Source organism: Cucurbita pepo, chromosome LG09 (assembly GCF_002806865.2).
Source record: "Cucurbita pepo subsp. pepo cultivar mu-cu-16 chromosome LG09, ASM280686v2, whole genome shotgun sequence".
NCBI classification, from domain to species: Eukaryota; Viridiplantae; Streptophyta; class Magnoliopsida; order Cucurbitales; family Cucurbitaceae; genus Cucurbita; species Cucurbita pepo.
The window spans coordinates 7,601,017-7,622,230 of NC_036646.1; the positions used below are offsets into that span (position 1 = coordinate 7,601,017).

The window sequence follows — 21,214 nt, forward strand, 5'->3', positions numbered from 1 at the left end:
TTTTGGGATTTTGCTCTATGTGCTCTTGCTTACATGCACCTCTTCCTCTTTCCCGTCGATACCCACATACCCGACAATCGTATTATGAAAAAACCTCTTTTTAGTAGATGGGTTTTCAAAATCTTGAGGTGGGCTTGAGCCGTTTACAAGATATCACATCTCGATACTGGACGGTGTGTCGGTGAAGATTCTAAGCCCTAAAAGGAGTGGACAATGGATGTAGTGCTAACGAGTACATTAGACTCTGAAGTATTATTTTATCAGGGAAGCTTGAAAGAGAAAGCAGAGGATAATATCTGCTGGGTTTGTGCCGTTACAGGGTTATAACGCAAATCTTTATTTGGAAACTTTAATGGGTCCTTTACAAATATTATTGAATTTATTATGATATTTTAATGTTTTTTTAATAAGAATTATATTGAGAAGTGAAAAATTCTTTTAATTTTTAAATAAACATTTTAAAACTTAAAAAAATAAAACTACAAGATCTAGAAAATGTGGAAGACTGGGTCAAAGTCAAATGTGGAATTTGGCGAGTCAACTGAATGTAAGGAGTAGATGAAATTGCTAAAACCGATACTACCATGGACTTGGCCGTATGTGAAAATTTACCCTGGCCGTCAACGTCCGTAATCTTCTTCGACAAGCCAAAGCAACAAGAAGCTTAGGTATTAAGCTTCACGAAATTTACAAAATATTATTATTATTATTATTTATTTATTTTCTTTTTTCCGTATTTTAATGTCAACTTAAACCTAATTATAGGTTATTCAAATTTAGAGATTTAATTTCTTTTCTAATTTTCATCTAAATTAAAATAAGGAAAGTTTCTAATAATTATTTTCTTTTTTTTTAATAAACTTTATTATTTATTTATATTCCACTAATTATTTAATATAATTTCGAAATCTATTGAGAATTTAAATATAGTTCAATCAGTAAAAACATATATATTTTATTCTAACACGTTTTTTAATCTAAAAAAAATTAAATTGAATGTTCGGGTCGGTTCAAAATTAATTTTAATTATAAATTAAATTGAGTTCGTCATCGTCTTGAATAAAGATTGGATGATATAAAAAACAGTTGACTTAATAATTTAGAAACATTATGGAGCTTTTAATTGAAGGCTTAATTAAGCTTTGAAATTGAGTTTCTTATGACGATGATTCTAGAATTTAGCTTAATTAGTTCAAATATTGATATAAATTGTTTTTATTGAGCTAATTTTAACTTATTAACCTCAATTATTTATTATAATACATAAATTAAATAAATAATGAATCATTATTTTTATTTTCCATATGCTACTTTTTTTTTTAATATATTCAATATAAGATATTCAGTAATATATTATACTTTATCATATATATTATATTTGATATTTTATTATAAGACAAATATCTAATATTTGTCTTATTACCATAAGTATCTTTCCTTATTTTCATTTATTACCATTTATTACTATTTCTATATCCGGTAATTTATTTGATTATAAATGAGATAACTTTCACACCATTTAGAGGTTGTGGATTAATCAAACATTCACATGTTATCAGAGCCATTTTGGTTTAGCAACCCGGATCCTTTCTTTTCAATGACTTTTGAAATCTTCTACTGTTCTTCTCCACCACCACTTCTGTTTTTGACGCCGCAGGGGCAGTCGTCATGGCTGCCACATGCAAAGTCGATTGATTACTGTTCGGCTCCACCCTTTTGACCTCCAAATCATCCTTCGCCATACTCTGTACATACAACCTCACATTTTCCTCTTTCATTTTTTTCCCAATTTTTCCTTTATCCTTCATCCTTCACAGAAACCCTAATCTTAGGATCTTCGTTAGCATTCTCTTCGGAAATATACAGAATCTCAATAAGCCTATCGATCTTATGCAGAGATTTACCTTGGAATTTGGGCGCCGCACTGCCCTCTTCGCCAACCAAGTTGCCGCCGCCCTTCTCGCCAAAATTGGCTCCTTCGCCCACTGTGGCGAATCTTCTTACTTTAACATTGTCTTTGTCCCTTGCTCTTGGTTTCCCCTTCTATTTCTTGGGGTTAGACATATTCTCACTAGAGCCAAGGCAGCATCGTCGCTAAGCGACAATCACTTTTCATAAGTTAGACATATTCTCGCCGAAGCCAAGGCAACATTGCCGCTGAGCGACAATCCCTCTGTAGTTTTCGATGGCCAAGAAAGTGTTTCTGTACGCCTACTCTGAATGAGGTTGTTGACATCTTCACGAAAAGTGTTTCTCAACTTCTTTGAATTTTTCAGATCCAAGCTTCACGTTCATTCAAATCCGACGCTCAGTTTGCAGTGGGGTGTTAAGGATATTTAGTAATAAATTATGCATTACATAATATAAAAAATATATTCTAAAATGAACGACCTTTGATTTTCTACTGAAATCAGTCTTAACCTAAAATAACGAGAAATATTTAATGTAAAATAAAATAAAACCAAAGAAAAAGATTAAAACGATACTTTAGACTAAACTAAAATCTACAAAATAAAATGCAACTACTCTAAGGTAGGTTTCATGATTTTAATGCGACGCTGCTGTCAAACGTACATGGGTGTCTTGACTTTACGGAATAACATAAGGTGGTGTATTTTAAGAAATATTTAGTAAGTGGCTCTACTATTGTGGTTAGGGAATGCAAACGTATGCAACACGAATGAAACTTATCATTTAAAAGCTTATTGTCCTAGGTGGCCTACTAATTGAGACAAGTTGGATGTGTAGTACTTCTCTACCCATGATTTACATGTATGAGCATGGGCCCTACAGGCGGGCTTGTACACCCCCTGGACCTACTAGTTGGACTAGCTCCTCTGGGCTGTAGCCGGACGTCTAGAGCTACAACGACCATCATGCATCTTGATGGTCATTTCAATCTCATAGTGCACGCGTCCGTACTCATCTCAAAAGAGAAATATCTAGATGGTGTGTATATATATATATATATATGTGAAAAAAAGAAATTTAAGTTGAAATTGTAGCCAAAATTTCTTGATTGGGACGGTAGAGGGTGACTTTAGTCAACTTATGGAAGTTGACCCATTTATTTTATTTGTATAAACTCATGAACTCGACTCGATTGACGTGGATCAACATAGTATTTTAGTAGCCAATATTGACTTTGGAGTCGCATCTTACTATGATGGTACAATCGTCAGTCAATCTCTAATAGTGAATTTGTCCAGATTGGTAGGAGTTTGCATCGTGCCGATATGATTTATAGGGTTCAGCCTGAGTGACTTGTGGTTGTGATTAAAGAATCTCCAACTATTCCTTAGTTGTGATGTTGTTTAGGTTAGGGCAACTGATGACATAGGTAGACGAGCGTTGGGAGATACGAGAGTCATTGTCTCTTTAATGATATCGACCTTATAAGGCATACTAGAGAGATGCCGATTAAGCCATACTAGAGAATGTCCTCAACGATATGATGAGAAATATGGAATGAAACTATGACGAGATCATGCCAAAAGCACCCATGATACGATATATAAGTGTGTGTATATATATATACATATATATATATATATATATATATATATATATATATATATATATTAAAATTGTTTATTAATTTAATTAAAAAAAGTGCTTTCATACTATGAATTAATTTCTTCTGCCATATGATTATTCCAATTTTTATTTTTGTTTTTTAAAAAAATGAAGATAGAAGATAAAATAGGGTAATTCAAATTTTGAAAAAAAAAAAATTAAATTCCCATAAATGAATTGGATGGAAGTATAATATTATATTAAATAAGGGTATGGTCCCATATTTTAAAATAAACACATATAATTCCTTTCTCAGTAAATTAAATTATGGAAAGTGACACATGAATGAAAAATGGTATTTTTGTTTTTTTTTTTTTTTCATTTTTTATTCTTAAAAATACCAAACTGTAAAATAAATAAATAAATATACATTTTTAAATTTTAAAGTGACTATTTAAAATTTGAAAAAGTCGAATAATATATATGATAGGATAAACCTAGCCAATTGAATCGGTTGAAACTAAGAGGCCTCACCGTATAAACATCTTCTTAGTAGACGTGTTCTAAAACTATGAAATTATGACGATATGCAATGAGTCAAAAAACAGACAATATCTTCTAGTGATGAGCTTGGACGGTAAAAAAATATTAATAAAAATAAAATAAATAAATTGAAATTTCATATATAAAATAAAATAAAAAACGGGGGCATTAATAGAGCAGCAGGCGGACAGCGGCGCAATGGCAGACGGTGCAGGCGGCGGTGTTGTACGGTTGGATTGCACCCTCACCCTCAGCTTAAATCCTTACCACTTATAGATTTCTAATTTTCTCTCTTTAAATATTCATAAATGTTTTAAACAATAAATATTACATAAATTAAATAAAATTATCCATTAACTTTTTATTTTATCCAACAAAATATCTATTAAAAAAAATTAAAAATTAAAAATTTCAATAACAACTTTAAATTTTAAAAAAAATAAAAAAATATTAGTATTTTATTTTTAAAATATAATTTTTAATTTTTAATCGTGTTTCAAAAATTTCTTTGATATCTTAAAATTTTTAAAAAATTCAAAAATAATCTTAAACCTTTTAAAAAGTAAAAAAGAAAAATACAAAATATTTATGAACTTTTAAATATAATATTAATTATTTTGATTTTTTTAAAATATTTATTATTTTCATCCAAAATTATTGTTTTTTCAGACTTAATATATATATATATATATTTTTTTTAAAAATTAATTTTATGTTTTTTAAATAAAAAAAATAAATAAATAATATAGAAATAGTGGCACAACTTGTGCGCAAGGCAACTGTCTGCCAATTCGTACATTTTTTCTTCACTTCAATGTTTGTTCTGCCCACAACCATAACTAACTGCCCCACCGAAATAAATATAAATAATAATTTATTTGTACTTTTAAATCTATTTTCTTTTTAATTTTTAAATATTTAGTTTTTATTTATCTTAAAAAAAATATAATATTAATGAGAGAATATATTCCAAACTTAAAGAACAAAAATGGTATTTATTTTTATTTTTCCAAGGAGTTTCTCTTGTTTGATATCAAGTGCTTGATTGTTAAACGTGTTTTGCTTGAAACAATTCTTTGTTAGATGATCTCTTGGAATTTTTTACGACTCTTAGAAGTAAGACGTACGTGTCAATATCGCAGGAGAATACCGGGATCATTAGTGTAACACCAGGAGCCGACCGCGAACAAATATTGTCCTTTTTAGACTTTCCCTACCGGGCTTTCTCTCAAGGTTTTAAAACACTTGTGGTAAAGGGAGATTTTCACACTCTTATAAAGAATGTTACAGATGTGGGATCTCACAATCTACACCTCTTCAGGCGTAACGTCCTCGCTGGTACTCCTTCCCCTCTCCAATCGATGTGAGATTCACAATCCACCCCCCCTTAAGGGCCTAACGTCCTAACTCGTACTCGTTCTCCTCTCTAACCAATGTGGAACACCCAATCTACCCTCCTTTGGGTCCAGCGTCCTCGCTAGCACTCGTTCATCTCTTCGATCGATGTGAGATCTCACAATTTATCCCTTCAAGGTCGAATGTCCTCACTGACACTTGTTCCCTTTCCAACCAATGTAGGACCCGCAATTCTCGCTTAAAGAGAACAACATCTACTAACAGTGAACTCGGAGCATGGATCGTTACATATTGTCGTTTGAGTTCAATTGTGATTAAATTAAGTTATCTACCTTGGTCGGAACCATAAGGAATCCATGATTTTGATATTTTTAATGTCATCAAAACAGCCCCACGAGAGAAAAAAAACAGTCACATGGAAATTAATTGCCACAGATTCTCTTCAGAATCTCTCTTCCTTCATAAATAGTTCATAAAAATCCAAACTTTTGTGCTGTAAAACTGTAATTTTCCAATTAAAAAAACACCATTTTCACTACAATCATGCTGTTCTTCCCACAGATTCAGCAAAGCAAACACATTTACATTCAAACCACAGTGAATTTCAACTCATGTTCTTTCTATGATGCTGCTGCTGCTACACTTCCCTGATCTGAAGCATCTTCTTCGTAATAATATGGCGTTAATTTCCCATCCTTGTTGTTGCTGCTGCCTTTCATTTGGTTGTCCGCCGCGCCTACTTCTTGCAGCATTTTCACCACTTTCCTCATTGATGGGCGGTTGATGGGCAGAGGGCTGGTGCACAGCAGCCCTATGTTTAGCACTCTGCATATCTCTTCCTTGAAACAACTCTCTAGTTTGGTGTCCATCACTTGCTCAATCCCTTCTTGGTCTAATTTGAAACATACCCATTTCACTAAATCCTTCTCCCCAAACTCCGGATCGATCGGGAGCCTCCCCGTTATCAGCTCTAGGATCACTACACCGAAACTGTATATGTCGCTCTTCTCGTTCACTCGGAGTGTATATGCGTACTCTGCAACAACATTAACATACCACATTTAGAATATTTGATGTCTAGCTGTAATAACAAATATTGTCTCCTTTGGCCTGTTACTTATCCCTGTCCGCCTTGCGGTTTTAAAACGCTTTTGTTAGAGAGAGGTTTCCACACCCTTATAAGAATGTTTTGTTTCCCTCTTCAACCGACGTGTGATCTCACAACTCATCCCCCTTGAGGGCCCGGCTTCCTCGGTGGCACATTGCCCAGTGTCTAGCTCTTATACCATTTGTAAAAGTCAAAGCCCACCGTTAACAAATTGTCCGTTTTGGCCCGTTATGTATCGCAGTCGGCCTCATGGTTTTAACGCGTCTGTTAAGAGAGGTTTTCAGATGAAGAATGTTTTGGTCGTCTCTCCAACCGATGTAGAATCTCACAACCCACCCCCACTTGGGGGCCAACGTCCTCGTTGACACACGGCCCAGTGTCTGGCTACTATTTATAACAACTCAGGCCTACCGCTAGAAGATATTGTCCGCTTTGGCTCGTTATGTATTAATCGTCGGCCTCACAGTTTTAAAACGCATCTATTAAAGAGAGGTTTCCACACCCTTACAAGGAATGTTTTGTTCCACTCTCCAACCGATGTGGGATCTCACAACCCACCCCTTGAGAGCCCAACGTCCCACACCTCCCGGTGTTTGACTCTGATATCATTTGTATCAACTCAAGCCCACAGCCAGCAAATATTGTCCGCTTTAGCCCATTAGGTATTGTCATCGGCATCACGGTTTTAAAACTGGTAGAGGATTCCACACCCTTACAAGGAATGTTTTGTTCCCCTCTCTAACCGATAGGAGATCTCACGCTAACAATAACAACTTTTAAGCTTTGAACTAACCTGGTGCAATGTAACCGCAAGACCCCGCGATGACCGACATGGATTTCGGTCCCATCGGAGTCGAATCAATGACCTTAGCTACACCGAAATCCGCCAACCTAGCTCCGAAATCACCATCCAACAAGATATTGTTAGACTTAACGTCTCGATGTACGATCGGAGGGACGCAATCGTGATGAAGATAAGAAAGCCCTTCAGCAGCATCCAAAGCAATCTTAAACCTAGTAGGCCAATCCAACAATCCCTTTTTACTACTATGAAGCAAATCTCCCAAGCTTCCATTAACCATATACTCATAGATCAAAAGCTTGTAATCTCTAGTAATGCAACAACACCATAACTTCACAATGTTCTTATGCCTTATCTTCCCCAACGTTTCGATTTCGGCTTCGAAACCATTGTCTTGAACTTGACCCTTCTCGACGTCGCCACCGCCACCCCCACCGCCGCCTTCTTTCTTCATCCCTCCGAACAGTTTCTTCACGGCGACCGCCTCGCCATTGTTGAGAACAACCTTATAAACTTTACCAGAAGAGCCACTACCTATAATGTTATCTTCATCAAGACAATCTAATATCTCATATTCACTGAAATCCAGCTTGTGAAACGACATCAATGTCCATTTCCCCTTCTCCATTTCTCTCTTAGCCAGCTTGAACTTTCGGTATCTGAGGTAAAACCAGACGACACCGACGACGAACACGATACTCGCGAGGAAGAAGATCGAACGCAGCAACCAGAGATAGCCTTCGCTCTTCGATTCATCTTTGTTATTGCATAATCTTTCCAAATGTCCACACAGATCTGGGTTCCCCAGAAAGCTGTTTCCGTAGTTTCCTTTGGCTAAGAACGGCGGAAGCTCACCGGACAACCGATTGTTTGAAAGATTCAGAAGATTTAGATTCAAATTCTGTAACCCATTTGGGATGTTGCCGGAAAATTGATTCCCAGATAGATCGAGGTAATTAAGAACCGGCAAAGCCCCGATTTCTTCAGGGATTTCGCCGGAAAATTCATTGTTTGCTAAATTGAGTTCGTTGAGATTCCTCCAGGATTTGATTCCATTGGGAAGTTCTCCAGAGAGATCATTATTTTGAAGATCCAAACTCGAAAGCTTCCTGAGATTCGCAAGATTTTCTGGTAAAGATCCATTGAGTTTGTTATCAGTCGCTAACAATTTCACAAGATTCTCCAGCTCCCCAATCTCCGCCGGAATCTTGCCGGTGAAGTTGTTCTTCGAGATAATGAAAATCGAAAGGTTCTTCGCAGTGGCAATGTCGTCGGAAATTCCCCCGGAAAACGAGTTGCTCACTAGTTCGAATAGATAAACATGTGGGAGCCCCCAAAATCGCGGCGGAACCTCGCCGGAAAACCGATTGTAACCCAATCGGATCCTTGTTAAACTCTCGCATCCACCTAAACTCGCCGGAAGCTCCCCGGAAAAGTTGTTGTTGATCATTAGAAGCTCCTCTAACTCGCCTTTCTCACACAAATCCCCTGGGAGTTCCCCGGAAAACTGGTTGTCGGAAACATCAATCCATCTCAACGGCGAGTTCTTCCCAAGATTTCGCGGTAACTCGCCGGTGAGCCGGTTACTGAACAGTCTGAGTTCATACAAGCCCGGCGAGTTCGCAATGCTTTCCGGTAACGTACCCTCGAACTTATTCTCATAGAGATTGAGACTCTCAAGCGGCAACCGACACAACTCATCCGGAATCACTCCATTTAAACCGTTCATCGATGCATCAAACAGCCGTAATGAGGTCAGATTCGAAAACCCAGAAGGCAATTCCCCTGTTAACGAGTTGTTATACAGCTCAATCTGAACCACACTACTCAACTCCGTCAACGATTTTGGAATCGGACCATAAAGATTATTCATCGCCAAGTCCAAATCGGTCAGCCGTTTCAACCGACCAAGAGACGACGGAATTTCCCCAATTAAATGACATTGAGTCAGCCAAAGCACTTCAAGATTCGTCAAATTCCCAAACTCCGGCGGGATCCTGCTCGGCGCAAATGGGTTGTACGACAGATTCAACATCTTCAACGTTGTAATGTTACCGAGAAACGCCGGCATCGGCCCATCGAGAAGATTATAAACCAGAGACAGAACCTCCAACTTTCGAAACAGAGCAAAACTCGCCGGAATGTCACCGGAGAAGTTATTCCCAGTTAAATCCAAATACCGGAGGTTGGGGAGATCAGAAATGGAAGTGGGTAGCTCGCCGGTGAGGAGATTCTGAGAGAGGTCGAGATGCTGGAGACTAGAACACTCGGAAATAGTAGAGGGAAGTGTCATATTGATGGAATTATTGTAGAGAGAAATGGAAGAGAGATTCTGGAGACGGCAAAGAAGCGAAGGAAATGGGCCGGCGATGTTGGTGTTGGAGAGGTCGAGGGAGTGGACGGAGTTGGTTATGGGGTCGCAAGAAACGCCGAACCAGGAGCAGGGAGTGTCGTCGCGGTCGTTCCATGAGCGGAGGGCGGAATCAGGGTCGTCGAGGGAGAGCTTGACGGTGTGGAGATAGAGGCCTTCTTGGGAGAGGGAGAGGGAGAGGAGAGAAGGGTTTGAGAGGAAGGCGGAGAGGAAGATAAGGAGAAGCATGGTCGGAGGTTCTCCGGTGGGTGTGTGAAATGGGCGTGTTGTAGCAGAGTTGCAGAGATTCAGAGCGCCTCCTGCTCAGACACAGAGACAGCTGCCATGGAAGAGAGCTTGAAGAAGAACAATTTAATTTTAAGGACCTTCCCAGAAAAGAAAAAAAATTAAAAATTAAAATTCAATTATTATTTTTTAATGGGTAAATTTGAAAAGTGACAAAAATTTAGTTAAAAAAAAAAAAAAGATAAAAAAAGAAAGTACACAGTAAAAAAAGATATATATATTTAAATTTAAAATATTTTTTTATATATTAATTGTTTCGTTATTTTTAAATTTATGGTCAAATATTTATAATTTTAAATTTAACGAAAAGTATATTTATTTAATATTTATATTTCACCATAAAAAGAATATATTTGAAAAAATTTCGACTTCACGCCTAATACATTTCATATTGTTATAAATTAACCTAAAATAAAAGAAATATTTATAGCTGTTAGTTAAGTATTTATTATTTTGAACTAAATAAAAAATGTAACAGGTCGAGCATCTTTACTGGCACTCTACTCGTGTTCAACTTACTATCTATCCCTTTCGGGGGCTAGTGTCTTCGCTGGCACACCGCTCGGTATCCACCTCCTTCAGATCCCAGCAAACAAGTCTTAGTCATTTGTTCTAGTCTCCAATCGATGTGGGATCTCACAATCCACCCTTTTTGGGGCCCAACGTTCTCGCTGGCACACTACCTGATGTCCACCTCCTTCGGCGCCCGCCGTCCTCACTGGCACACGGCTTGGTGTCTATATTTGATATCATTTCTAACAATCCAAGCCCACTGCTAACAGACGTGTTTTAAAACCGATCTTTCATTCCCCACTGTTGCCTCCCGTAGGAGTCTGGGTCGTGTCTCAGTCCCAGTGTGGCTGATCATTCTCTCGGACCAGCTACTGATCATCGCCTTGGTAAGCAATAGCCTCACCAATTAGCTAATCAGACGCGAGCCCCTCTTCGGACGGATTCCTCCTTTTGCTCCTCAGCGTATAGGGTATTAGCAGTCATTTCCAACTATTGTTCCCCTCCCAAGGGCAGGTTCTTACGTGTTACTCATCCGTCTGCCACTGAAAACACCACTTCCCGTCCGACTTGCATGTATTAAGCATACCGCCAGCGTTCATCCTAGCCAGGATCGAACTCTTTAGGAGATTCATAGTTGCATTGCTTATAGCTTCCTTGTTCGTAGACAAAGCTAATTACTCTCAAAGTTTTAAAACACGTCTGCTCGGGATAAGTTTCTGCACCCTTACAAAAAAATATTTTCTTTCATTTTACCATCGACCTCCGATCTCATAAAAAAAAAAAAAAATCATTTACCATTTAAATTTTACCATCAAATTTTATATTTTAAAATATTTTAACACAATGTGCATCCCACGTGTCTTTTAACTATTATGTTATAAAAATATTAAATATATATATATATATATTACTCTTATTTTTTTTATTTACTTGTAATTAAAGAAAAAGTACTATAAATTTTAAAATTTGAAATTTGACTAAAAATTAAATATATATTTGTAAAGAAAAAATGAAATTTAAAAAACAAAAAAAAAAAATTAAATGTTTATAAATTGGTGTATTAAAAGGGGGAATGAAAGATGTGGGACACGTAGGATGTGGAAAGGAGACCAGCGCGTGGATGTCGTTCACATCAGGAAATAATTAAAACTGACCGTAGGATCATGAGGGTGCTCGGTAATGATCGGACGGCTGATATTGCACTCAATTAATATTTTGACCGATTAAAGTCTATCCGTCCCTCTATTTATTCTCCCTTCCCATGCGTCCTTTTCCTCTCTACTTTTTTTCCTTTTTAAATCTTTAATATTGTCTTTTATATGTTTCATTTCTTTTATTTAAAAAAAAAAAAAATCCATTTATTAAATAATTTAGCTAACTAAATAAATATTTTTCTAATTATTGAAATTTAGGGCGAGCGAAAATTCTCGAACTCTCACTTTATTTTTAACTCTATCTGATCGTGCTCAAGTTGAAGGAAGAACATTCTGTCTGCTTCAAACTTTTGAAGATACCCGATCGAAAATTTCTAACCCTAGGTAAAAATATTATCTGTCGTATTCAGCAAGCGGTATTAAGAGGGTCAAAAAGCCATTGATCAGTACTTTTGGTATATTTGACTCGAATCGTCATTTTTTTAGGTAAAAATTAGAGTCGGGATAGATTTTAGGGTTAGGTGAGAGACGACGGTGGTATTTCCATTATGACCATATTGTACAAACATTAATGAAATTTTATTTTCTTTTATGTCAATAAGCATGCTTGGAGTTAAAGCTATTTTGAAGAAGAGAAAAAAAAAAACACATAATTACTCATTATATGTGGTAAATTTCATGATGAATAACTACCTTTTTCAACGTCTTTATCTTTACTCTTCCTATAAATATTTTTTATCGTCATTGTAATAGTTTTATCTATTAGTAATGCTGGTTCGAGTATAAATGAATGGTTGAATTATAGGAACTTTATAATCAAACGTGAACATGCGTGGCTCGAGTAAAAGAGGAGTACATGAATGAATCGATACCAAATCTCAACGGAAGTGATTATGAAGATATGATGGCTAGAAAATATTTTTAAAAAATTGATGGTTACTGCCTATAAAAACTAAACGTATCTTTTTCTTTGATGACTTGATCGTAGAAACTCCAAAGTTAAGCGTGTTTGAAACTGTGAGACATGTAAGTGAATAAAAATGCTAAAAGAATTTGAGTTGGTTCGTAGGAATATTCCACTGATCAAATTCATTAAAGTTCGTTTAATCAAAGCAAGAAATAGTCAGTCCCTCAGTCGGTATCGTGAGATCTCACATCAGTTGGAGATGGGAATGAAGCACTCCTTACAAGGATGTGGAAACCTCTGTAGAACGCGTTTTAAAACCGGGAGATTTACGACGATATGTAACGAGTTAAATCAGACAATATCTACCAGTCATAAAATGCGAAATTTGAATTTGGAATTAAAAAATATTAATATGATGTTGGTCGGTTGGACTGTGAGTGTGTGGGATTATTTAAAATTATTTAAAATTAATATAAAGACAAAAGGGAACATAAAACATTATCATCAATTTCAAAACATAAAAAAATAATAAAACAATTACTAAGGTCTGTCCATAATGTTTGTCTAATTGTCGTCACCAGACATATGGATTCATTTTATTTTAAAACCAAATAAATTTCGTGACCAGAATGAACCGATACCACGTTCAAACGAGAATGATTTTGATGATAGGATGACTAAGAAAAATTTAAAACAATTGAAAGTTACTGGCTATACTAACAATGACGCACCTTCTTTGTAAGAACTCAGGCTCACCGCTGCCCGATATTGTCATTTTTGGACTTTCTCTTCTAGGATTCCCCTCAAAGTTTTAAAGCGCGTCTACAGAAGGTTTAGCCTACTCCAACCAGTACTTCACACTATCCCCTGACTAGATCTGATATCATTTTGTAAAGACCAAACCCACCACTAACAGATATTGTCTTGATTTAGCGAATTTTCCCATTTCAGAGTTAAGCAGCGGAACTAGTACTCATCTAGATACTATCCTCTCTGCCAAGAAAGCTACGACACCCTTATAAGAAATCATACATTTATATTAAAGTTTATATTCTATAATTCATGAAAATATATATATATATATATATATATATATATATATATATATATATATATATATATATAATATTATTATCATTATTATTTTTAATAGTAATTCAACACTTATCTTAATTCAAGTTAATAATTTAATATAAATTAAAATTTAATTATTTTTTTAGAGAGAAAAAAACAGGAAAGAATATTACCTATTTGGGATAAATATAGAAAATCAGAAAAGAATCTGAGAGAAAAGATTTGGAGAAGCTACGGAAAAAATAGGATGGAGAAAAATATATTTTATATATATTATTATTATTATTTTGGACACATTTTCCAAAGAGAAAATGTTTTGAAATAAATAATTTAATAAAATTACCAAATTGACTCCCTATTGGTAATTATTACGATTGAGCCACTGAGAAGTAAAGTGCACATTGTTGTTATAGATAATAATTTTTAATTGTTTTAAAGCATTTCTTAATTATTTAAATGTGATTTCAGTTCGTTCATGTATTCCTCATTTACTGAGTCGTCACAGTTTTCTCATTGTTGGCTAAGTGAGGATAGAGACGGGATTACGTTTTTCATCTCTATCCCCACTCTAATTATTACTACTATAACGACGACAATAAGTTACTAGAGACTGTGTGTAACATCGTATCTATGTTTTTACTTATATAATTTTATTTTTTAGTAGAAGAATTTATAATTTTTCATTAAATAAGACAAAAATAAATCCCTTTAAGAAATTCCCGAAATTTTGCAAGATGAATATTGAAGTAGGTGACAAGAACAGATGAGGAGAAGACTTTTCTGTTCTTGCATCGTTCAACTATGATACGTCAATTGCTAAAATAAAATCCACATTAATTAAAGAAACAAACCCATGTGAGATTGTTGTTTTTTTGAAACTCGAACGAGCGAGACCCACAAGAGGAAGAAACGTTCACATGTAACCCAAGATTTTTTGATACTCATAGGGAAGAACAAGTAGTATTTATCATATAATGATTCCATATTACTTCAAGATGTTTGAGTTTAAAGGATATGTAAGCATCCTAAATGCTAATGAAAAGATTGAAGTTGAGAGATTTGATGCCAATGAGATGAGGTTGCTTTTCAAGAATCTCAACCTAACCCATAGTTTTTAAAATTATATATATATATATATATATATATATGTATATATAGGTTATATCGTAAATTGGTCCTTGTCGTTGGAAGAAATTTAGAATTTTGTAACTACCCAGATCCACCGCGAGTTGATATTGTCCTCTTTGTCTAGATTTTTCCTTTCGAGCTTTCCCTCAAAGCTTTAAAACGTGTCTGCTACGGGAAGGTATCCACACTCTTTTTTATAAAGGGTGTTTTGTTCTCCTCCCTAAATGATGTGAGACATCACAATCCACTCCCTTCGGGGCCCAACGTCTTCGCTGGCACTCGTTTCTTTCTCCAATCGATGTGGAACCACCACCAAATCCACCCCTTCTGGGGCCCAGCGTCCTTACTGACACACCGCCTTGTGTCTACCCCCCTTTGGAGAACAACGAGAAGGCTGACCCATCGTTCGGTGTCTGGTTCTGATATCATTTGTAACGACCCAGGCCCACCGCTAGCAGATATTGTCCGCTCTGATACCATTTAGATGTGTTTTAAAGCTTTTAGGGGAAGTCCGAAAGGAAAAGCCTAAAGAGGACAATATCTACTGCGGTGGATATAGGTCATTACAAATTTAGTCCCTATAATTTTTTTAACGTTAGAACGAGTCCTTAGAATTTGCTAAAATTCACCTAAGTAGTCTCTATAGTATAGACTATTTTTGAAGTTTTATCAGATCATAAGGACAGAATTTTAAATTTTAAATTTATAGGGACTAAATTCTAACTTTTCTCGACCATATTTATAATTTAAATATAGATCCGCTATGTTTATTATTTTTTTAATGTTTAAATGTTGACAATGGCATTTCTAATGAGTTTAGAACCATTGTTTCTTTTTTTTTTTTTTCAAAAAGCATTTTGGAATACTTTGATTTATTAAAAGTTAAATATGCGTCGTTAAAGTATCATTTTGATCTATGATACCTTACGTTCTCGTATTTTATGTTAGCTCACCAAATTTAGTTTAATTAATAATTACTATCGCTAATTTGAAGTTAATTTTTATCCATTAAACCAACAAAAAAGACTAATTTTAAGATTTTAAAAAATGACGAGGATTGAATTTGAATACTTGAAAGTATAATGACCGAAATAAAACAAGTATCGAAGTATAAGACCATAATGATATGTTTGAGCCTCTAATGTTTTGGGAGTTCTTCAATTTTATTCCTACGGTATAAAAGGTTTCAATTTAATTCCGTACGTTTTAAGCAGACTGCTTGAGCTGTTACAAATGGTATCGGGGTTAATCACCAAGTGGTGTGCCAGCAAGGATATTGGGCTCCGAATGAGAGTGAATTGTGAGATCCCACATTAGTAAGTAAGAGAAAAGAACATTCCTTAGAAGGGTGTGGAAACCTAGAAGCATTTTAGAACCGTGAGGCTAACGACGATACCTAATGGGCTAAATCGAAAAATATCTACTAGCGGTGGGCTTGAGTTGTTACAAATGGTATCAGAGTCAGGCACGAGGCGATGTGCCAACGAAGACGTTGGAGACCACTAAAAGGGTGGATTGTGAGATCCCACATTAGTTGGAGAGGGGAACGAAACATTTCTTATAAGGGTGTGGAAACCTCTAAACCGTGAGGCTGACGGTGACACGTAACTAGCTAAAGCAAACAATATCTACTAGCGGTGGGCTTGAACGGTTACAATTTTAGTAATATTGACAACGAGTCGTTGGATCTTATACTAAACTTTCAAGCCAATAAGTGAGCGGGATTATCGAAATTAGAAAAAGGTAGGGTTTAAAAGAGAAAAGGTGAGGGAAAGTAAAGAGAGTGAGCCGCGTGAAGGCAGGCGGAGGAGGGTTCAATTGATATCTACATAGGGCATGATGAGCAATGTGTTGGCCTTTTCAGCCATGTGTAGTGATGATCCTCATGCAATACAATGCCAAAAGGCATGCCCTTGCCTTGCTTCTTCCCTCAACGCCCCAACCATTCATATCACTCTTTGTCACTTTCTTCATGTACATGTAATCCATGGTCTCTCAATCATTCAATCGGTTATCTTTAGTAGATAGGTAATGCAATTACGTGCAACATGGTTGTATGGTTCATGGTGTGATCTACTCTTCAGCGAAAATCACTAAATTTCTTGAGTTATTGTTAGTTTGATCCTGCTCGTTTAGGTCTGGTTCCATCTATGATGTTCCATGATATCATAATTAGAGCATATTCAAGAATTAACTTTCTAAACTCTCGTGATTGATCCAAAAAGGCTCTGAGTATGTTAAATTAGTTAAACAGTGGCTTTATTGACCTCAAAGACTTCCAGATATGTCAAAAAGGGCTATTAGATGATCTAAAATGGTTTACAGTGTCTATAATTTTAAATCGAGGCGTTTAAGCTGAATAAGTTGAACTGGGGTTAAAATTCGGCTAGTGGTTGTGCAGGAAACGACTGGTGGTTGGCTTGAGGGAGGCGGTTAAAGAGGGAGTCACAAGCAAGTCGAGGCTAGAGGGTGTGTAAGCGAGTCAGGTGCGGCCGAACGTGTAGGCTTACACTCTAGGCTAGGCGACTGAGCTACAAGTTACTAGACCATGCACCAATCAAGCTAGGTTGCTAATGTACGAGTGATGATGTAGTTTTCGTTCCTAAGCTATGGTTCTAGAATTTAGTTCGTTCGATTGGCCTCGAGGTTTGGATCTTTCTAGAAAGAAAAAAAAAACTTTTTGGTGATGACTTATTTGAAGGACGATCTTTCTAAAATACAACAAACAACAAAGCAATAATTTAAGGAGGCTAGTACAACGTAACTAACAATTATACACTATCGAATACACAAGAGAAATTAAAAAAATTATTTTTTACGAAACATTAAATAAATTCTCCAATCAACATACCTAACTATTTAAAACGAGCATACGCTTTATAACAAGTCCCATCAATCACTAACTTTATAAACCAATTTATCGTGCAAACTCTAACTCACGATCACTCGAACGTGTGCATGGGCTTAAGTGGAGACGATTTAGTATTTTGTGACCATTAATGAAAAAAAAAAAAAAAACAATATAGACAAATGTAGGGGCATTTAAGTAAATTATGTAAACTTGATTTTGATAGGCTACCAAACATGAGACATAGACATTGGATTTGTTTGTACAACTTAGATTCAAATCTTGTCATTTCCACCCTTCAAAACTCTTTATTTACCTTTTTACCCCTTCAAAACTCTTTATTTACTTTTTAAAGAACGGTCGTTAAAATGATGATATAATTAAATTTACACTAACCCATTAACCGAAAAGCTATATTTATATATTTAAAAAAAAAGTCGATTTATATTAATTTGTAATATAGATGTGACTAAGAGTGGTCCAAACAGAAAGAAAGGGTAGCTCGAAGGACTTCTTTTAATTTCTTTAATGATGTGCATCGAAGTACTTTATATTATTTAAATATGCGACAAAAGTTAAAAATAAAAGGGAATTTAAATTTTTATTAGATCTTAGAGGCATGAAAATGTGTGGGGCCAATGCCAATGGGGAGTTTATGTTTTCAAACTTTGAGGCACAAAAATGGGACCAAATTTCATTATAATAACTTTGATTATTTTGAAAAAGGGAACAGTGTTAGCCAATGGTGGCTCCAACCCATTTCACCCTGTTCCTTCCCACAATTATCGTATAATGTTTTAGCTCGATAAGCTGCGTCTTGGCTCCGTTACGTACTTACAGAAGGGGACGGGAAAAAAGTAATTTTAATCATAAATTTTCGTGTTTTTTGTTTATAGGAATGTCTGTTCGTATTGGTATTTTATTATTGTGGGTCAAATGATCTTGAGAATAGGAATGTTAAGAAGTAGTTTAAAGAAGTGTTTGTGTGATGTCCCACGTTGGTTCGAGAGGAGAAGAAACCACCATTTATAAGGGTGTGGAAACCATGCGTTTTAAAGACTTGAGGGAAAGCTTGAAAGGGAAAGCCCAAAGAGGACAATATCTGCTAACGGTGGATTTGGGCTGTCACAAATGGTATCAACGCCAGACATTAGACGATGTGCCAGCCTTCTTGCTGTTCCCCGAAGGGGGGTAGACACGAGGCGGTGTGCCAGTAAGGACGCTGGGCCCCCAAAGGGGGGTGGATTTGGGGGCGGTCCCACATCAATTGGAGGAAGAAAAGAGTGCCAGCAAGGACGCTGGGCCTCGAAGGAGGGTGGATTGTGATGTCCCACATTGGTTGGGGAGGAGAACAAGTACCTTGTTTTAAAGCTTTGAGGGGAAGCCCGAAAGAGAAATCTCAAAGAGAACAATATTTGCTCGCAGTGGATCTCTTGAGGGGAAACCCGAAGAGGACAATATATGCTCGCAGTGGTTTATCCTCTCTTCTCTCCTACTATCATATATTATTGAGGATAGACGTAGGAGATTCCAAGAGATTTTTTCTTTCTTTTTAATACAATAAAGGTGAGTTATAATTTTTTATATAAATAATTTTTTTTTAAAAATTAAATTTATCTTTTAAAAAGCACATGTGAATTGTACATTTATTTATTTAAATTTTTCAAAAGTAATCATCATACTATGATATGAATATTGGATATTGAGGTAATGTTATTATTAAACATGGGATGTTGTTGTACCATTTTAATTCCTCCATTTTATTAAATGTTCCATATCTTATACTAAAGTTATTTTAATATTCATGATTAAATACACTTTATTGTTTATAAATATGTGGGACCCACATCAAAAACTTTTAAAAAAAAAAATTAAAATTTGAATAAATTAGATAAGTTAGATTAAAATCATATAAATGGGCAAATAAATTATGAAAAGTACTAAAGAAGTGACAAAATATGAGATTTGGTTAGCCTTAACCATATGTTTTATTGATACTAATGAAGTGTCAAAATCAAAGGGGCAATTCAAAAATTGGGTACAAAAAAAAAAAAGTAATTTTGACCAAAGAAAAAAACGAAAGATTTTGAGCCTTAAAAGAATTCAAAAACGCTGATGGGTAAGTGACTGACTGATGGATGGCTCTACTACGACAGCACGAGAAGCACGAGAATCAAGTAGTATCCTCTCTTTTCATCGCTAGCAGATATTGTTCTCTTTGTGCTTTCTCTTTTGGACTTTTGCTTAAAGTTTTTAAAGAGGTTTCCACACCATTACAAAGAATGTTTCGTTCCACTCTCCGACCGATGTAGAATCTCATAATTCACTCCCCTTTAGTACTAGCGTCGTTCACTTCTCCGACGGATGTGGGATCTAACACATGATTGTATGAAATGAAAACATATAAAGAGTAGGTGATGATGACCACTTTTGAGCTTGCCAACTAGTCCTTAAATTGAGGGAAAAGTGCTAAATGCAACAAACAAACTCATTGCTAATGAAGCCTAAATCAGAAAGGGCAACCTGACATCAAAATAAAGTTTGGAGGCTATCAATTATTAGCATTCAAAGAGAGAGAAAGAGAGAGAAAGGAAGAATGTCCAGATGAATATTTCAACATGCTTTTGTGTGTGCCAAAAAAAGGATGGTCACATTCCAGATGCAATTGAGACAACTCATCATCACATTTCTCACACCAGATATCTATAAGGATGTTGTGAGTTGAAAGCTTTGTACATAATCACTCAAAACAGGAAAGCCACAAACCAACCAACACAGTTAATAATTGCAAGTGGTAATATTGTCAAAATCTGCATCAAAAAAAGGGAAGGAAAAAAAAAACAAAAAAGATAAAAGATTGTGAGATTCTATAGCAATTAGAGAGAGGAACGAGTGCTAGCGAAGACGCTGGGCTCTGAAAGAGGGTGGATTGTGAGATCCCACATTAGTTGAGGAGGAGAATGAAACACCCTTTTAGAAAATTTGTGAGATCCCATAGAGATTGGAGAGAGGAACGAATGTCAGCGAAGACGTTGGGCCCTGAAAGAGGGTGGATTGTGAGATCCCACATCGGTTGAGGAGGAGAATGAAACACCCTTTTAGAAAGATTGTGAGATCCCATAGCGATTGGATAGAGGAACGAGTGCCAGCGAGGACGCTAGACCTTGAAAGAGGGTGGATTGTGAGATCCCACATCGGTTGAGGAGAATGAAACACCCTTTATAAGAGTGTGAAAACCTCTCCTTAATAGACGCGTTTTCAAAACCTTGAAGCGGTAGGCTTGGGCCGTTAAAAACATCTTGGGAGTTCCTTCCAAGGGAGAGGCACATGACTGCATAATGAGGGCCTCCAACTCCCACTACCATTGAGTCCCTGTTGCAACCACCAAACACTAATGGCTAGCTTGTGGTGGTCAACTCGGTAAGGTTTAAAGCATGTTATAAGAATGGCCAATTAAATCCACGCCTCATGTTTTAGATATCAATTATTCCATTGGGTAATAATTTGACAAACAGATAGATGGCCCATAACTTCTTCCTCCTAGAATGGATAAATTAGAGCTACCTAACCATTGGGACCAAGTTCCTTAATGTGCTTGTCATTAATTAT

At 36.0% G+C, this 21,214-nt stretch overlaps 1 protein-coding gene across 1 annotated transcript; it reads right to left on the minus strand.

Moving 5' to 3' along the window:
• Nucleotides 1-5,817: 5,817 nt before the first annotated feature.
• On the minus strand, nt 5,818-10,039 carry LOC111801867 (receptor-like protein kinase HSL1). Its single transcript, XM_023686064.1, has 2 exons — nt 7,317-10,039; nt 5,818-6,451 (listed from the first exon to the last, which is right to left on the minus strand). Exons 1-2 carry the CDS (start codon nt 9,922-9,924, stop codon nt 6,036-6,038), a joined length of 3,024 nt encoding a protein of 1,007 aa, XP_023541832.1. The 5' UTR covers nt 9,925-10,039; the 3' UTR covers nt 5,818-6,035.
• Nucleotides 10,040-21,214: the final 11,175 nt, after the last annotated feature.

Coding starts and splice junctions, on each gene's coding strand:
- LOC111801867 (XM_023686064.1), bottom strand. CDS start 9,924: ATGCTTCTCCTTATCTTCCTCTCCGCCTTCCTCTCAAACCCTTCTCTC. Junction 6,452..7,316: donor TTGCGGTTACATTGCACCAG/GTTAGTTCAAAG, acceptor ATGTTGTTGCAG/AGTACGCATATACACTCCGA.